General features: G+C 53.1%; 1 protein-coding gene across 4 annotated transcripts in view; it reads left to right on the top strand.

The window, feature by feature from the left end:
* LOC105479784 (otoferlin) overlaps positions 1-15,391 on the top strand; it is a 103,800-nt gene that overhangs the window by 28,093 nt on the left and 60,316 nt on the right. For all 4 annotated transcript variants that reach the window (XM_011738042.3, XM_011738043.2, XM_024792206.2 and 1 more), the window contains exons 3-5: positions 3,269-3,357; positions 11,987-12,086; positions 14,494-14,675. In XM_011738042.3, coding sequence (XP_011736344.2) covers positions 3,269-3,357; positions 11,987-12,086; positions 14,494-14,675 — 371 coding nt within the window. The remainder of the gene's footprint in view (positions 1-3,268; positions 3,358-11,986; positions 12,087-14,493; positions 14,676-15,391) is intronic.

Here is a 15,391-nt window from a genome sequence, read left to right as displayed (position 1 = left end):
CAGAACTCACAGACGCTGCCTGAGCAAAATAAGGTGTCAGCAATGGGAGATGGGGCTGGCAATGCTGTCTGGGCACAGCAAGGGGGTCTCTGGGTGCTGGGAAAGGGAATCCCCACCTCTTTCAGGGAGCTGTGGAGGAGCCGTTGAAAAGTTTTAACAAAGGAGAGATGATAAGAGAGGAAAATTCAACCCAAAAAGTCTCCTTCTTACAGCCCATGCCTCTGCTTGTAGGGAGGCCAAATGGGAGAAACCCCCAGTCCCAGACCCTGAGTCACTTCCCTCTAGCCGGGAGGCCCATCACCCTCCGAGGCCCCACACTGATGCCAGGACCCCACCTAGAGGTGCCGGCTTGACCCGTCTCTAGGCCTGGGCCTTGGGATTTTTAAAAGCTTCTGGAATGGATTCCAATTCCAGTTCTTCCAGATGAAGAACCCCTAAGAGAGACAGAGGGAGACAGAGACAAAGGAAGAGATAGAGACAGAGAGAGAAACTGATGAAAGAGAAAATGGATGTGGTGAGGAGAAGAAAGCACAGGAATGACGCGGGAGGGAAGGAAAAGAGAAAGGAGGGGAAAGCCTCTTGTGGGTGGAAAATGTGGGAGGGAGACAGGGGAGGAAAGAGAGGTATCTGTAAAGCACGGAGCAAGTCAGAGACTGAAGAAGCTGCTGTGATTCAGTGAGGACCCTGTCTTCTCCCTCACCCAGAAAGCCTCCAAGAAGAACTTTCCCCTCTGACGTCTTCAGGGACTGCCCAGACCTGGCTGATGAGTTCCTGAAAGGGCACCTGAGCCACACACCTACACACGCTTCCCTGATTATTCTCATCTGCAGTCAGGGGCCCTTCTGGAAGCCCCCTCTCTCCTGGACCCTCCCTGACACCCAACTCTCACTCAACAAACTGGTCCTTGCCCCCCAGCCAGGCAGTCTCCCTCCCCAGGTCCCTTAGCCTCAGCCTCCGGCCACCATTCAACACCCGCCATCCATTTCACAGGGCCATCTCCAAGGTCATGTCCTTTATTCCTGATCTTTCTCTCCTTCCAATGCCAAAATCCCACCCACAGACCCTCAGGGGGTTGAATCACTCCTCCCCACTTCATCACCAGTAAACCGAATCTCGGCGGCTCCTGCGGCCCCCCACTCCCACACAGCACTGTGACTGATGAGCTGGGCCTTCCTGGGCTGCTTTATTTCCCTGCAGCCCCATAAAAGCAGCTTCATTAAGAAAACCATGCACTGCTGAGCTGCCAGAGGCATCCAGAAGCTGGAGCCGCAGCCGCTGAATGAGGCCTGTGGGCCGGGCTGCCCCCACTTCCTGGGCCCCTCAGCCCACCCTTCTGCCCTGTGCCCACCTCGCCTTTAAAGCCCTCCCTAGGCCCTGCTCAGAACCCTCCCCACTCCACCCTGCAGACCCCCTCCCCTCCTCTGCTTCTTCCTCCCTCTTATGCCAAGGCCGGGTCCTCCCTGGGACTTAGCCAGTCCTGAAGGGAGATGTCACAAAGGCTGTTTTCCTGAAACAGGCCCTGCCCACACTGGGCAGTGACCTGCGGGCTGGCCCAGTGTGCCCAAGCCCTCTGAGTCCCCAGGCTGGGAGAAGGAATCTCAGCTTTGGAAATGGCAAACATGCAGGGTGGGCTCTCAGAAGCCTCCTTCCCAGGGCCTGCTCAGCCACCAACGGAGTGTCCGAATCACGCAGCTGCTCTGAGGCCAAGTTCCTTGTTTATAGAGCACAGAAGCCACTACCTGCCGCTCAGGCCATCGGAAAGACTAAATGAATGAATGCACATAGAGCATTCAGACCCTTGCATGAGAAAAAGTTCCCCAGAAATGGCAGCTATTATTACTATTATTATTTATTATTGGCCTATTGAGCAGTCTGAATTTGGTAGGGTATAAAAATGGAGCTAAAAAATAAAAAGTCACTTGTCTTCCACCCGATCTGTCAAAATCCTCCCTGACACGGTCTCTCCACAGCGTCTTGAGCAGACCTCAGCGCTGTCTGGTCCTGTCCAGAAGGGCTTCCTACTCCAGTCTGGCATCCTATTCACCCCTGGCCATCCCCCTTCCCTCATGCTTGTGGCTCAGGACATGGAGTGGGACAGGGACCCCTGCTGAGGCCCTCCACATCCTCCCCTGGTGGGCAGCCCATGGAAAAAGTGTCATTAGATCACTCGACCCCACTTGGCCAATGGAGCGCAACTCGAAGACTTGCCACAGCCAACAGGCTGGGCTCCTTGCCCTGCAGTGCTCCATGGGCCTCCTGCCAGTCCACGCCCTACAGATGCCACTGGGGATTTGCATGCCATGCTGCCCTTCTTGCCGGTACCTAATCGCCATGAGCTGTTTCCCCAAGAAGCACCACAAAAACACTACGCCCAGGACAGAATTCTTCCCACTTTTCCCTTGCCCAGTCTTCTGTCCCATCCCAGGAAGGTGGGCTGGGTGATGGTTGGAGGTAACAGGGCCTTTGAGGAAGCCCTGGGAAGATGTCCGGCTCTGCCCATTGGCAGCTTTTTACAGAATGGGGCACTAGGCCACTTTAGCCTCTCTTTTGAGCCCTTGTTGCCATTTCTAGGGCACCAGGAAAAATCCCAATCAAATTCCTACTCATCACTAACATTAAGTTAGGGAGGAAGCAACACAGAAGTGGTAAGGGTGAATCCAGAAACAGTGAGCTGGGGACAGGCTGTGGGCCTGACCCCAGGAACACTAATCAGCTCAAACCTGTCCCTGATGTTACCATTGGCAGAGGAGTGGTCTGAACTCAAATAGGAGTCTGGGGCAGAGCTCGCACCAGTCAGGGTGATCCTGATGGGAGAGAGCTGGAAGCTCACAGCTCCATTCAGCACCCGCCAAAAACCAGGCTCACACCCACGATCCTTGCTGTCTCCCTGGGGCCCGACCACCACCCTGGTTGCACCGCCTTCTCCCAAGCCCCCTCAGGAACTAGGAGGCCATGGAAGCAGCACTGTGTAGGGAGTCAAAAGTCCTGGTAGGTCCAGACTCTTCACCTACCACATGACCTTGGGCAGGTCCTCCAACATCTCTGAGCACCATCTTTGAAAGAGGAGTGGGCACCAATGCCGGCTCTGCAAGGTGGTCGTTGGAACTAAATGAGATTCCAGGTGTCAATGCTTTGTCCCTGGGGAGCACTGGGCCCAAGTGAGGGGCCATTCTGGCTGTTGGAGACCCCCAACAGAGATTCCCCTCCCACGCCCCAAGGCGCCTACCTGTTATTGCCACCAAAGCCACAGTTGTTCCTCTCTCCCCAGACGTTTCGGTGGCCAGTGGCCAGCAGCATTGACAGAAATGAGATGCTGGAGATTCAGGTTTTCAACTACAGCAAAGTCTTCAGCAACAAGTAAGTGTGGGCTAGGCCTGGAGGGGCTGGGAGGCTGCCCTTCTCCTTGGGCTACCGTATGTTTGGGGCTGAAAAGAGGGACCTACACTCCCAACCTGCCCTGGATTGATCTTCAAAGACCGAAGAAGTCTTGGGCTGGTCTTTGATCCCCATTTTGCTCCCTCATCTTGTCGTCAGAATCCCCCAGTCCTCCCAGCTGCTGTCAGCCAAGAACATTCCACCCTCCTATCACCCCTTCTGTCTCCAACCCCATCAAAGCTTCCTGTCCCTTTCTTTAAGTCTCCCTCAATGCTATGCTGGGGTACAGTTACCCACTGGAGAGGTGAAAGGTGGAGGGGCTGAAGATCTCCTCCAAGAAACACTCTGTAGCCCTGAGGACAGGCTTGACAGTTTGGGGTGGTGGTTTAGGAGTCAGGCAAGCCTGATCTCAGACACTCAGGTCAGTCATCTACTGTGTGACCCTGGAAAAGTTACATAACCTCTCTGATTTCAATGTGCTCATGTGTGAAAAAGACAAGTATTTACCTCAAAGGGCAGCTGTGAGAATTAAATGAGATAGATGTTCACTCACTCATTCAACAAATGTTTACTAAGCGCCAATTGTGTATCAGGTACTGAACTAGGTGCTGCAGAGGGCGGGTTGCCTACCCTCATGGAGCTTGCACTCTGCAAGTGAAGTACACCTGCCGTACGATCATTATCACTATGAGGTGTTCAATAAAAGTAGTTGTTGTCCTTCTCTCTGGGTCACAAGAAGAATTCAGAAGGATTTGAACAGGCTGGAACAGTGGCTAAGTACTATCTTGGATTCAAAAATGACAGCCAGGTGTGGCACACACCTGTAGTCCTAGGTACTTGGGCAGATAAGGTAGGAGGATCATTTGAACCCAGGAATTTGAGGCTAGCCTGGGCAACATAGTGAGATCCCATCTCTTTTAAAAAAGTCGGTCGCTCTTATACAAGCTGGAGGTCATGGCTTAACTATAACATGTCCAAAAGATGTGGAGGTGTTAGCTCACTGAGGACTCAAAATAACTCAACAGTGGGAGGAGACTACAAAGAAAAGAAGAGTAGGCTTCATTCTAAATCATACTAACAGAATTAAAGCACTTTTGATCTAAGCAGGAGAGACAAGGAGTCCACTGCTCTGATACTGGTGGCAGAGAATTCCTGCAGGCACCACCCTATAGTTGCCAGGAGGAAAGGGACTTTAAGTGTGAACTTATGACAAATAGATGAGAGCATGAAAGGGAAAATCATAGAGGTCATATTCATCCATTCATCAATCCATTGATTCATTCATCCATCCATCCATCTATCCTTCCTGTTATTCATCCATCTGTCTATCCATTTGTCTATCCATCAGTTGATTCATCCATCCATCCTTTCTTTCATCCATCCTTCCATCCTTTCATTCATCCATTCATCAATCCATCTCTCCATCCATTTATCAATTCATTTATGCACCCGTTTATCCATATATCAATTCATCCATCCATCCTTTCATCCATCCTATCCATCCATTCATCCATCCATCCATCCATCCATCCATTCACCCATCCTTCCTCCCATCCATTCTTTCATCAATCCATCATTCCATCTTTCCATCCATTCATCCACCACTCATCCTTTCATCCTTTCATTCATCCTTCCATCCATTCATCCATCCATTCATTCATCCTTCCATCTTTTTTTCTTTTTTTGAGACGGAGTCTTGCTCTGTGGCCCACAGTGGAGTGCAGTGGCCTGATCTCAGCTCACTGCAACCTCTGCCTCCCTGGTTCAAGCTATTATCCTGCCTCAGCCTCCTGAATAGCTGGGATTATAGGTGCCCACCACCATGCCCAGCTAATTTTTGTATTTTTAGTGGAAATGGGGTTTCACCACGTTGGCCAGGTTGGTATCGAACTCCTGACCTCAAGTGATCCACCCACCTCAGCCTCCCAAATGCTGGGATTACAGGCATGAGCCACCACTCCTGGCCCATCCTTCCATCTTTCCAGTCACCAATCCATCTGTCTATCCATTCTTTCATTCTTTCATCCATCCTGCCATCCATCATCCTTCCTTCCATCCATTCATCCATCCTTTCATTCTTCCATCCATTCATCCATCTATCCATCCATCTTTTCATCCAACCTTGCAGTCACTCATCAAACATATAGTGAACAAATGCTTTCTGCCAGTCAGACACTATGCTAGTCACTGGAGATACTGAGATGAGGGATTTAGGCACAGTCCCTGCCACTACCCTCCCAGAAAGTTTTTTGCCACAGGAAGAGGAAAGAAAGGTGTGTACCTAGAGGCAGGATGAGGGACAGGCTGCTGGAAGACAGCAGACCACTGAAAGATAGCCAGCACTCTCCAGCCAATGTGCTGTCTTAGGAGGCAGTGAGCTCCTTGCCACTGGGAGAGGGTGAGCAAAGAGTGGGCCACGTTGTAGAGGGGATTTCTGAGTCAGGAAAGACCCGACCACATGGGCTCCAAGGAGTCTCTGGTTCTGTGGCTTTTATTAGGAGCTTTCAAAATCTCAGCTGAGTATGGAGCAAGGGCATTTCAGGCCTGCTAGCAGGGCCACAGGGAGGATGTTTAGGGCACAAAGGCCTTCCCTTTGCCTCTCATGGCATCACACCATTCAGGCAGCTGCCTTTGGCACCCACAAGCAAGGTTGGTGAGACACTCCCCACTAGGGGCCCCCAAGGTGAAGCACAGCCTTCTTCCCTGGGGTGAGATACTATGAGGGTTTGTGACCTATGAGGACAGGAGAAACAGGAACAGGTGGAAGGCTCACACACAGGCCAAGTGGGTGTGAAAGAGGAAACAGAATCGGAAGTCAAGCACCAGGGAGGGCACCTGAGAGCCCCTGCAGGAACCCAACTGTAGGTGCCAAAGCATCCAGGAGCCTTACAGCTTGGCCAGTACAACCCTCACTGTGCAGGAGGGGAAACCGAGTCTCAGAGGGGCTCCTGAGATCACAGGGGTAGACAATGGTAGAGCCAGGGCTAGAATGTATGTCTGTTACCTCCTCTTCCTAATCCAACTCCCAGAAACCAAAATATCTGAGCAGTGATGGTGGAAACCGAGGGCATGGAAGACATTGTTAAATAATTTACAATGAAAGCTGCCAGCCTAACCACTGAAATGCTGGAAACCCTTGAGCCCATCAAAAGACTGCTACGAACAAATCAGATGTATTTGGGAGATTGGGAAATTGACTACCATGCAGTGAATATGTTGAAAGTTCCAGCTTCTATTAGGTATTTTCGTTTTTGTTTTGTTCGGAGATGGAGTCTCACTCTATCCCCCAAGCTGGAGTGCAGTGGCGTGATCTCGGCTCATTGCAATCTCTGCCTCCCTGGTTCAAGTGATTCTCCTGTCTCAGCCTCCCGAGTAGCTGGGACTACAGGTGCACGCCACCATGCCTGGCTAATTTTTGTATTTTTAGTAGAGACAGGGTTTTTGCCATGTTGGCCAGGCTGGTCTCAAACTTGGTTTCAGGTGATCCACTTGCCTCGGCCTCCCAAAGTGCTGGTATTACAGGTGCCAGCCACCAAACCCAGCCTGTATTAGGTGCTCTTAAGTGCCAATAAGAAGGAAGACAGAAAGGGAGATAGTTCCTATCCTAGCTCTCCTCTTCTTCTTCCCTCCCTGCCCCCATCCAAGAGAAGGCAGGAAACCCCACAAGGGGAGGCCCAGACCCGGTGAGAGAGGTTCTGCCATTTCTGTGGAAGCCTAGAGAATGCCTAGGGCACTGTTGGCTGCGGAGCGGTGATGGGAAAGAAGAGGTCCCCTCGTGGAGAGCACAGGCCCAGGCTGACACAGGTCAGCTTGTGGGGGTCAGAGTGGGAGAAAGGTGTTTGTAATGATATGACATTCAAGTCTCCCCATCCTGGCATTTGCCTTGGCCAGGCCAGGGGAGCAATAAGGCCACTGCCCTCAACCCCCACATGGCCCAGCTCAGACCCCAGGCTCCTTCTCATGGGGCGGCTGAGTGGAGGGGGTCTTTGGGTCTGCACTGGGCTTAGCAATGAGCAAAGCCATGGCCACTGCTAGGGACAGTGCCTGGCACATAGCAGGTCCCTGATTATTTTGTGAAATAAAAGAATGAATAAATGCCCCCGTGGTGTTAGGGGTATACCCTCTGTATACCCCAGGGAGTGGGAGAGCCTTTGAGAGGGAATCAGAGTGTCCCTTCTTTTCTGAAGGACTGAGGGCACTCAAGGGTGACACTCAGCATCACATGACTGATGGACTTGGGGAAACTGAGTTAAAGGAGGCATGGAGGAGCTGCCTGGGAGAGTGGGGCCCAGCACGAGAAATGAGCCTGATCCCATCACTGCCATCTCAGACAGAGGGATTTGTCCTAGAAGCCGAGAGCAGCTTGGAAACTGGCCCCTCACCCAGTGGTTCTAGAGGCTGCCAGGAGGCAGACATGGTATGAAGAAACCAGGAGACCTCCAGGTCTGCTCGGCCCCATCTGGAACAAAGACCTGTGTCCAGGAATCTTGGGCTTCCCCATAGGAAAGAAATGTTGGGTTCAGAAGATTTTGTGCATCCAGCTCTGCCTGTCTGGGACCTCTGAGGGGCCATGGCCTGGCCTCCAGCCTCCTGCCTGCTGAGAATGCCAGGGGCCCTGAATAATTCAGGAGCCAGGAGAGCAGGAGAGGCCTTGAAGGGCCCAGGACACCTGACACGGGCTCCCAGGGGAAAGTGATGAATTATTGACAGGATTCTGGTGCCCAGTTGCCACTCTATTGTGGTCAGTCTGTGGGCCCACCTGGGCTGGAGGCCTCTTCCTGCCAGCTAATTATGTGGGGATCCTAGCTCTGCCCAGCTGCCCAGCCCCTCGTGGAGCCAGTCTCCTGTGAGGGGCACCCTCTTTGCCATGGTGACCCGGATGGCCATGTAAGGCAAGTAGTCAGAGGACATGGAGTTAGCCCCAGCTCCTTTGCCTAACAGCCCCAGGGAAACTGAGGCCCAGAGAGGCCTCTTGTCCAGGGTCTCGCAGCAGATTCAGGACAGTCAGGTCTTCACCCCAGGCCTTCTGACGCCCGGGCCAGTGCTCCTTCCCACAGAACACATGGACTCACAACTCCATTCCCAGGGAAGTGACTTGGCTGTCTAAGGGGCATATGAACCCACCCTTCCTCAGTTGTCCTGGGCCCCACTCTCCCAGGCAGCTCCTCCATGCTGACCCATGCAGAGGATCAAGACCCTACTATGTGTGCAGCCAGGATGCACAAAGGCCAGCTGCGGCAAGCAGGGTCGCCTCTGGGGTCACCACAAGGGCTAGAGCCAGGGGCTTCCCTACCTCTTCCTGTCCCAGCTTCTTCCCAGAGAATATCTTCAGAGGACGGGCTGAGGGATGGCATCCTAGAAGCAGTGCCAGGGCCTTTGTTTTGAAACTATTTTCATGGCAAGCACTGTGTTTTTGCTTAAATGGTATGTTACAGACCTGTAGAAAGAGCCAAGGTTTATAAAACTGCTTTTCTTTATACTTTACATAAGGCTGAGATAATATCAATTGTCCATGTCAAATAATATAATTTTTACTTTTATTTGAGAGAGGTTGGGGATGAACTGTTAGGAGTTAAAACCCCCCAAGCCACTTCTGGGAGTGTGGCAAATTGATTCCTTTAATCTTGCAAGCTCCTAGCGTCCCAGTCCCACTCTCCGGGACATAGACAAGCTCTTGCCGTGCAAGACTGAGCAGAGCTTGAAGGGTGGGGGACAGCCTGGTTCTGCCCCTGAAGCCCATCCTGCAAAGGAGACCCCCCTGGGTGGGCCCTCCAGATGGCCAGCCCTGCGCATTATTAGGGAGGCAGGAGGGGCTGGCATTCGAGTGCCGGTGGTGTTAGAGGAATTTCACATCATCAGTCTCCTCACCACTGTCCGGTGGAAGTCGGAGGGCTAGGACAAGGAGCCCAAACCACACCGCTGCCAGGGGGTGGGTCCTGCTGAGTGAGCCCACATCTGTCTGACTCCAGAGCCCAGGCTCTTCACTGTCTACACTGCTTCCCTTTAGGGATGGAATTAGTCGCATGTGGACAGGGCTCGGACCAGGGAGTGAAGAGTGGGGGATTTGCCTGGAGGCCAGTCTCGCTCAGCACACTATGTGATTAAAGCAGTGGCTGAATGGACTACCAGTGACAGCCCCATCACTGTCACCACCACGGGAGTATCTATCAGAGGCTTGAAAGCACTTATCAGGGAGGCTGTTTCAGGGATTCCTCCTGGAAGGGATGCTGGGCAAAATCTCTCAGGTTCTTCCCAAGTCTAAGGTCTGAGACTCCGGCGGGTTAAGCCTAGAAGGCACAAGACGCCTCTCTGAGCACTTGCAGGGGGAATAGCTCCACCCTGCCCCCTGGGGGTGTCTTGTCACATTGCAGCACCTCCATGGATCCTGGGGAGCTGCCTCTGCTGTTCTTAGGTATCTAATTCTGGAGAAAGATGTGCCTGATTGCCCCACGCTCAACAGGTGCTTGATAGGTCCTAGGGGAATCAAGGCATCTGAATAGCCATCCACAAAGGGTAACAGTAGAGCAGGGATTCTCAAAGTGTCTCCCCAGCCAGCAGCTTCAGCATCACCTGGAAACTTGTCAGAAATTCACATTCTCAGCCCCCCTCCCACCCACTGAATCAGAGCCCTGGGGGCAGGGCCAGTGGTGTGAACTGAAGTCCAGTGGACCCAGTTTGGTGACTTCGCATTTGGAGCTTAAAGTTGGCCATGGCGGGAGTATTTATACCTCGGAAACCAGCAAAAGCTACAGATCAGCACCTCTCCTCTCCCACCAGTGACACATTTTCCAGCACATCCACAGAGGAGGATATCCCAGCCATGTGTGTTTTCACAAGCCCTCCAGGTGATTCTGTTCATGCTGAAGTTTGAGAACCACTGATTTAGAACAAAAAGAGGTGAGGCTGAGAAAAGATGAGCGTATTCTTTTGTGCCCATGGTCTACTGTTAGAATGTCTACATGGTACGGAAGCTAAAAGTCCTCTTCCCTCTTCATTTTATAAAGACCAAATTGAGACTCAGGGGCAGTGGCTCCAGGGCTCCTGGCCGCCAGCCCAGCACTTCTGTCTCTGGGGCACTGCCTGAGCTGGGGAGAGGTGCATGCAGCTATGGAAGGCTTCCATGGGGCTGCTCTAAGAGCCCAGAAGCCCAGTTTGGCTTTAGAGTGAAGGAGGGGTGTGGTCAGTTTCACCCTTGGGGAGGTGGGGCGCGCTGGTGGATGGGGCTCTGAGCTCCAGAGGGGAGCATTTCATATCCATCCCTCAGGGCTGCCCCTACCGCTTCCTCCCCTCACAGAGATGGGAGGATTTTTTAAAAATCAGTGTTCACCCTCCATAGACCTCAAGGTGGTATAGACATCAAGCACGCCTAAGTCAGAATTCATCTGATTCCTCACCTCACCCAGATCTGGCTTTAATTAGCTGTGTCCTTTCCCCTTCCGTAGCCTCACCGTCTTCCTCTATAAATCTCAAGCAGCATCAGATGATGCCCAAGGTCCCTTCTAGCTCTCACACACCCTGGATGCTTCCCTCGCCTTTGTGCCTTCAGCTAGATACGGTGTGTGTGTTCTCAACCACCCCATGTGGAAGCACGATGTGAGGACGTCTCTCTGAGTTCCCCGTTCTCTCCAAGAGCAGCAAATGCCTTCTGACTGTGGAGTGCAATGGGGTTGAAGTCAACTCCATCAGCATTTATTGGGCACCCACTGTTGTTCATTATTTCAGCCAGCAGATATTGAGATCTCTAGTGTGCTAGAAATGTCAAACGGAGGCTGGAATAGAAAGCACTACCCTTGCCCTGGAGAGGCTCGCAGTTTAGAGGCAGCACATGAATAACGACCAACCAGACTGCTTCGGAGTGCTGGCTGTGCTGGGGGCTCTGATAAGAACACTCGCAGATGATCTCAGTCTTCCAACAACAACTCTGTGAAGTAGGGCTTATCAGCTCATCTTATGAGAAAATTGAGACTGAGAGAGTTTAAGGAAGTTGCCCAGGAAGCAGGTAGCTCGTTAGTCAATGTCAGAGCTGGATTCAGACCCCTGTCTCTTTGACGCCAGGACTGTGCTGTTAACCAAAGCATTGTACCGCCTCTCCCCTGCTGTGCAGATCCATGGGCTCTGCCATCACACAGGTTCCTGCCATCCAGGAACCTACAGACTGTGGATGTGGAATGGATGAGTGAGTGCTGTTGGTGTGGGCTGGAAACCTCGGTCATCATTAGGGAAGTAGAAGCCGGAGGAGCTACTTGTCCATCCAGGAACCTCAGGTCCTTCCCCAGCCTCCACACTGAGCATCTGGAAACTTCTCTGCAAGGGCTCAGCTAAACCTGGGTTCCATGCACTCTTCCCCACATTCTGTAGACATCCCCTAAGGGTGCTCACTGCCCCTTGGAGCTCTGCCAAAGAAATGGGCCTCCCACAAACAACCATCCACAGTGAGACATGCTGCCCTGGCTGCAACCAGCCCTGGCTCCTAGGCCACCTCCAGCCCAGCCCAGAGCTGCAGCAAGCCCACCTCAGTCCTCCCTAAGCAGTCACAGCTCTTGGGATATCAGTCTTGCTCCTCACCCTGGTCTGTTGCATGTAACCACCATGTGCCCTCTGCCGTCCCTAGGCTCATCGGGACCTTCCGTATGGTGCTGCAGAAGGTGGTAGAGGAGAGCCATGTGGAGGTGACTGACACGCTGATTGATGACAACAATGCTATCATCAAGGTGGGTGTGCCCCAGGAAGTTCCTGGACGTTCCCATATGGGGCCATCTGGGGGTCTGTTCTCCCTGCCCCACACATGGGGTGGTCTGGGGAATGCCCCTCGTGCATGGCGAGGTGTGGTGGGAGGAGGAGACTCAGGTCAGACTCTGCTGGAACGGCTCAATCTGTGGTCATGGCTGGAGGCCCTGTGGCATGGCAGGGTCTGCTGCCCCACAGGAAGCACCCCTGTCCTTCCTATGGTGAGAATGTACCCTTCCATTTGGACCCAGCTCAGGAGTCATTAAAGAGGCTCCTCTCGTCATCCAAAGACCAGACTGAGCCCCGCTGGCACTCGAGGGCATGACCTTCACTCTGTGTATCTGGCTCCAGTCCTCCTTAGGAGGGCAGGGACCTCATTTCCTATTGTTTGTCACATCCCAGCACTTTTGCATGAGCATGCATGCACTAGTGACGCACAGTCCAGAGGCACCTGATACATGTTCTAACAAAGAAGGAGGCAACCCTACCAAGACAGCCTGGCCCCAGGCTCTGCTCAGATTCTTCAGTCCTCTTGAACTCAGCCATGGCCGCTCGTGGGCAGTTGGCATGATGGTGAGGAACAGGGACCCTGGGTATGAATCTTAGGTCGCTCACTAACTGTGATTTGGGCAAGCTACATATCACCTCAAAGTGAGCACAATTATGGTATCCACCTCACAGGACTATTCTGAAGATTAAAGGAGAATACACAGAAAGTACTTAGAACAGATATGCACAATAAATCTATAACATTGTTAGCTATTTTTTCCTGATCTCAGTTTACCCATGTATAAAATGGGGCTGTGCCATTGTCCCCCAATGGGGTCCTGTGTAATATATGACCCTATGTACCGGCCAGGAGAAACAGCCTCAGAAGCCAGGACTGCAGCCACAGGGTGCTAGAAAAGAAGGAACCCTCTTCTCCCATGAGCAGGGGTGGGCAGAGAGGGCTTCTTAAAGATACCGGGGTCTCAGCCACCACAGCAAGGGGAGAAGGGGTGCAGAACAAACTGCGTATGGACACCCATGGGAAGGCGGGCTGGGAGGAGAGCACAGAAGCCTGGATGAAGAGTGTAGTGTGGGAAGTGAGATGAGAGAATTAGGGAGTGAGCAGGGATGGACAGACAGCAGAGCCCACACCCTGGATTTTCAGAATCAGACTTAAGATGTCAGCGGAGGAAAGTACTCACAGATCTCCTGGCCCACTTGCCACCCATCTCTGCTACCCATTGTTATGAATGGGAACAATGAAGTCCTGGATGGGGAATGGATTTGGCCACGGTCAGAACGCTAGTCGACAGCAGGGCCAGCATGGACACCCAGGACTTCCAATGCCAGAGACCACCATTTTCCCACAACAACATCCTTGGTTCCACCAAGAGGGTCACATTTGTTCCACGGAAAGGACATGGGGCTTAGAGTCAGTCAGCCTGAGCTCAGATCTTCGTAGCTGTGTGACTTAAAGCAAGTAACTTAACGTCCTGATATGCGAGGTAAGGTAGGTTGCAATGTTGAAAAGATCAAATGAGTGGACATTAAAATTAAAGTATCTTAGCATGATGTCTAGCACAGTGAGGGTTCAGAAAATATGTGCACCTTTCCCTTCCTTGGGAAATCTAAGCCTGGGTGCTGGAGTGTCCAAGCACTGAGTGAGGGCCGCCTGTCTGGGGCACAGGCATAAGTTACCTCCAGACCAGTGAGGAAGGGTGATCCCTGGGCACTGGGGGGAAACTAGAGCTGCGAGAAAGTAATGGCCCCAGGACACAGAGCAGGAAGCCCAGTCATGATTCTCCATTGCTAAGCCTGAGCCTGGGTTGAGTGCTCTACTTTTCCCAGAGGAAAACCCTAGGGCAGCTCCCAAGATTCCTTCCCTCTCCAGGGTAGAAAGGGTGGGTGTGAGCCTGGGGCCTGGGCTCCTCTCCTGGAGGCCACTTTCAGCTCATACTGTCACATTTCCAACAAGCCGATTTCTGGCAGGTCGCGCTTCATGCCTGCAGGCAGCCCTTGTTCTGAGGAGAGGAGGTGACCTGATCATGGGGATGCTAAACGACACTCTCGGTTATGTAGACAGTGGACTCAGGGGATGAGTCCAGGCTCAGTTGTCCCGGGCAGGCCAGGCCCCTCCACCTGGAGCACCAGGGAGGAGTGGAGCCACCAGCAGCGGGACCTGGAGTCAGATCCCAATAAGCTGACTGGGTCTGCGCAAGTCAGCCTTTCAGAGCCTCTGTTTTCTCATCAGCAAAATAGGGTAGAGGGGATCATACCATCCTAACCTCCTCCAGTGAGGCAAGGGTGTGGAAGCGCTGTGTAAACACCACCAAGCAGCCATATATACGGGGTGGAGATAGCTGTCTCCATCCCAGCTGCTCACCACCACCTCCCTCCCTTCAGACCAGCCTGTGCGTGGAGGTCCGGTATCAGGCCACCGATGGCACGGTGGGCTCCTGGGATGATGGGGACTTCCTGGGAGATGAGTCTCTTCAAGAGGAAGAGAAGGACAGCCAAGAGACGGATGGACTGCTCCCAGGCTCCCGGCCCAGCTCCCGGCCCCCCGGAGAGAAGAGCTTCCGGAGGTAACAGGAAGGGCCCCTCTGGCTGCCCACTGCTCCCAAGACACGGGGAAGAGGCCTGGGGCCTAGTCCCCTTGACAGGCCTCTCTAGGCCTAGCTGGGCTCAGGGTACAGGGCTGAGCTTCTGGAGAGACATCCAAGAGGTGGGAAGATGTTTCTATAGTCCCCCACCCAGTCGTCCACCCCCGAGTTCACTGGGCAGGGAGCAGGGAACTCAGATCAAACTGCAAGGCCAAGGCCTCCCCAGAGGCCCTGAGGGAGGTGGAGCTCTAACACAGGAATGGGGCTAGATCTCCTGCCTTTCTCAGAGAAGGGGAGATGAGGATAGGAGGGGCCCTGGCCTCTCTGGTTCAAGACCCAGCAGTGTCTACCAGGTGCCAGGAGCCTGACCTCCTCCACCCTGGCCCAGTGAGGAGGCCCAAGAGAGGGCGACTCTTCCTGCCAGAGTGAAGCCAAAGATCCTGGCTGGACCCTGGCCTTTCTTCCTCTTGAGAAGGGAGGGCTCCTGGGAAGACCAGAGTCCAGGATCATGCCCTGCCTGGCTCTGTGTTGCTACACCACCCCAGGAGGTTGCCTTCGTGGCTGCTAAGGGCTCCCAGGACATTGTTTCCCATGGATCTGACCAACAGGTTCGGAGCGTCCCTGGGTCCTTCAGGACGTCCTGCCACCCACAGACCACAGGAAGCTGGGTCCAGGCCAATTCATTCCATGTGCACTAT

This window comes from Macaca nemestrina, chromosome 13, assembly GCF_043159975.1.
Source record: "Macaca nemestrina isolate mMacNem1 chromosome 13, mMacNem.hap1, whole genome shotgun sequence".
NCBI lineage: Eukaryota > Metazoa > Chordata > Mammalia > Primates > Cercopithecidae > Macaca > Macaca nemestrina.
This window is presented reverse-complemented; position numbering and strand designations above follow the sequence as displayed.